The following is a 2,027-nucleotide window of genomic DNA, read 5'->3' on the forward strand; positions in this document are numbered from 1 at the left end:
CTTGTTCCTACCTAGGAAAAAATGTTACTGCTTCTTCTGAAAAAAATTTTTTTTTTTTTTTTCTTTTCTGATGAGCCACTGAAAGGCAGAGGCTGGGATCGCCTCACAGTGCAGACAACGTGCCCGCGGTGAGGCGGTCCAGGGCACTTCCACCCTGCAGAGTAACAGATCCTCTGGTGAAGGATCAGGGCTGTCGTTCATTAGGAGAATAATAAAACAGCCCGAAAGCTTCGTCACCGCACTGCAGCAAGGAGTGAGCAAAATGGGGCTTTGGAGCCCTTTGCCGCTACGAGAGAAAAATCGTGCCGGCACTGCCTCCCAAGGGCTGCGGATGCGGTTGCCATAGCAACGCTACATCTGAGTCAGAACTATTAAGGATCACCATGGCAACAAGTGTCTCACTTGCCATTTCCAGAGAGCTGACGGGGTTTGGACTGGAACCATCGCACCACGGGAAAGGGGCAGGGTGGGAACCATCGCCCGGTGGGCCCCGGACGGGGGCAACTGCTCCGAGCCCTCCAGGCCAAACTCACCCTGGGGAACCTCCTCCCAGACCCCGTGCCCCCGCCCCAGCATGGCCAGGTTCGATGGAGCCACAGCGTTGGTGCAGCGGCCTCTGCACTCGAACAGGGCGGGTGTCGTACCCCACGCCAGCCCCCAAGATGAGGTGAGGCAGGGTTCAGGGTGGTTGCGGTGAGCTGACTCTCCCTGTAAAGCCTCTCGAATAAGCAGATTTTTTAACCCATAAACTCCAGACAAAGGAGGAGACAAAGCTCCCTGCTGTCTGCCAGCTCTCACCCTCCCCTCTGCACAGGAGCCTTCATGCTCCTGTGAATACTGAGAGGAGACAGAAGCCCAGAGGGATTTGCGTTTCACACTTGCCAGCAAATGAGCAACAGGAAGATCACACCGAGACCCCGGCACGGTGCTATTACCAATATGTGCACGAGACGTACACTCACTGCAGAGTCTGAAATTGCTCCTTTCTCTCTCTATCTGTGGAGAGGGACCTGGCACAGCTGTCTTTGTCATCACGATGTCAGCGCCGTCTGAAGCCAGGTGCCCTGGGTCCTGTGCTTGGAAGGACCACTGAGACCACGCGTAGCGGGCTGATGGCACGGCAGACCAGACCTCCTCCGTGCGTGCCATGCCATGAAGTCAGACACACGTGTCTGTGTAGAGAGCAGCTCTGCATTTTGCACAGTGAGGTGGGTGTCACTGTTGCACAGACTGGCGGTTCAGGCTCATGCAGGCAACATATAGAGGTACTCTGGAAATGCAGGCAGAGCTTTTAGCACCACCATATTTCCCAGTGGGAAGTTAGGCACAGACTCTGGCCTGCAGGGGAGGAAAGAAAGCATCCCCGAGACGTCCATGTTGCAGTTCTCTTCCCTACCATGTCCAAAGTTACTTTCACTACTCTCCTGCTGTAGGACCATCTGAGATGCTGGCAACACAACTCCGACAGAAAATACATGGGAATCTCAAGTTTCTTAGCCCATGCAGGGCATTAAGCACCTCTAGGCACTGGGACTTTGCCTCACCTGCCTTTCTTTCTCAGCGCTCAGTCTCTGCCCTACCCTCCACACATACTACCCACATGACACCTTTACACCAGGGAGTGCTTGTTGGAAAACGTGCTGATACTGGAATAGATCACCTACAGGGCAGAGGAGGCATAGTTTTGCATGACAGGGGCTTCCCAAGTGTATGGGGTCTCCCACCAGCTGGTTAGGCTAGTAGGAGTGCCTGCATGTTCCCGCATCCCTCCAGCCCCATGTAGAGGACAGGCGCCTATTGGCAAAGCCTGCTGAAGAACAGCCTGCCAGCCACCTCCCTGGAAAGGAGAAACCATCTGATCTGGATGTGTGTGCTGGTTTTGGCTGGGATAGAGTTAATTTTCTTCACGGTAGCTAGTATGGGGCTATGTTTTGGATTTGTGCTGGAAACAGTGTTGATAACACAGGGATGTTTTCATTACTGCTGAGCAGTGCTTACACAGAGTCAAGGCCTTTTCTGCTTCTCAC

General features: G+C 53.9%; 1 protein-coding gene across 1 annotated transcript in view; it reads right to left on the reverse strand.

The window, feature by feature from the left end:
• GAP43 (growth associated protein 43) overlaps window positions 1-1,149 on the reverse strand; it is a 154,122-nt gene extending 152,973 nt beyond the window's left edge. The window contains exon 1 of the mRNA XM_009330459.1: window positions 403-1,149. Coding sequence (XP_009328734.1) covers window positions 403-1,149 — 747 coding nt within the window. The remainder of the gene's footprint in view (window positions 1-402) is intronic.
• Window positions 1,150-2,027: the final 878 nt, after the last annotated feature.

Source organism: Pygoscelis adeliae, unplaced genomic scaffold, assembly GCF_000699105.1.
Source record: "Pygoscelis adeliae isolate BGI_AS28 unplaced genomic scaffold, ASM69910v1 Scaffold120, whole genome shotgun sequence".
Classification (NCBI taxonomy): Eukaryota; Metazoa; Chordata; class Aves; order Sphenisciformes; family Spheniscidae; genus Pygoscelis; species Pygoscelis adeliae.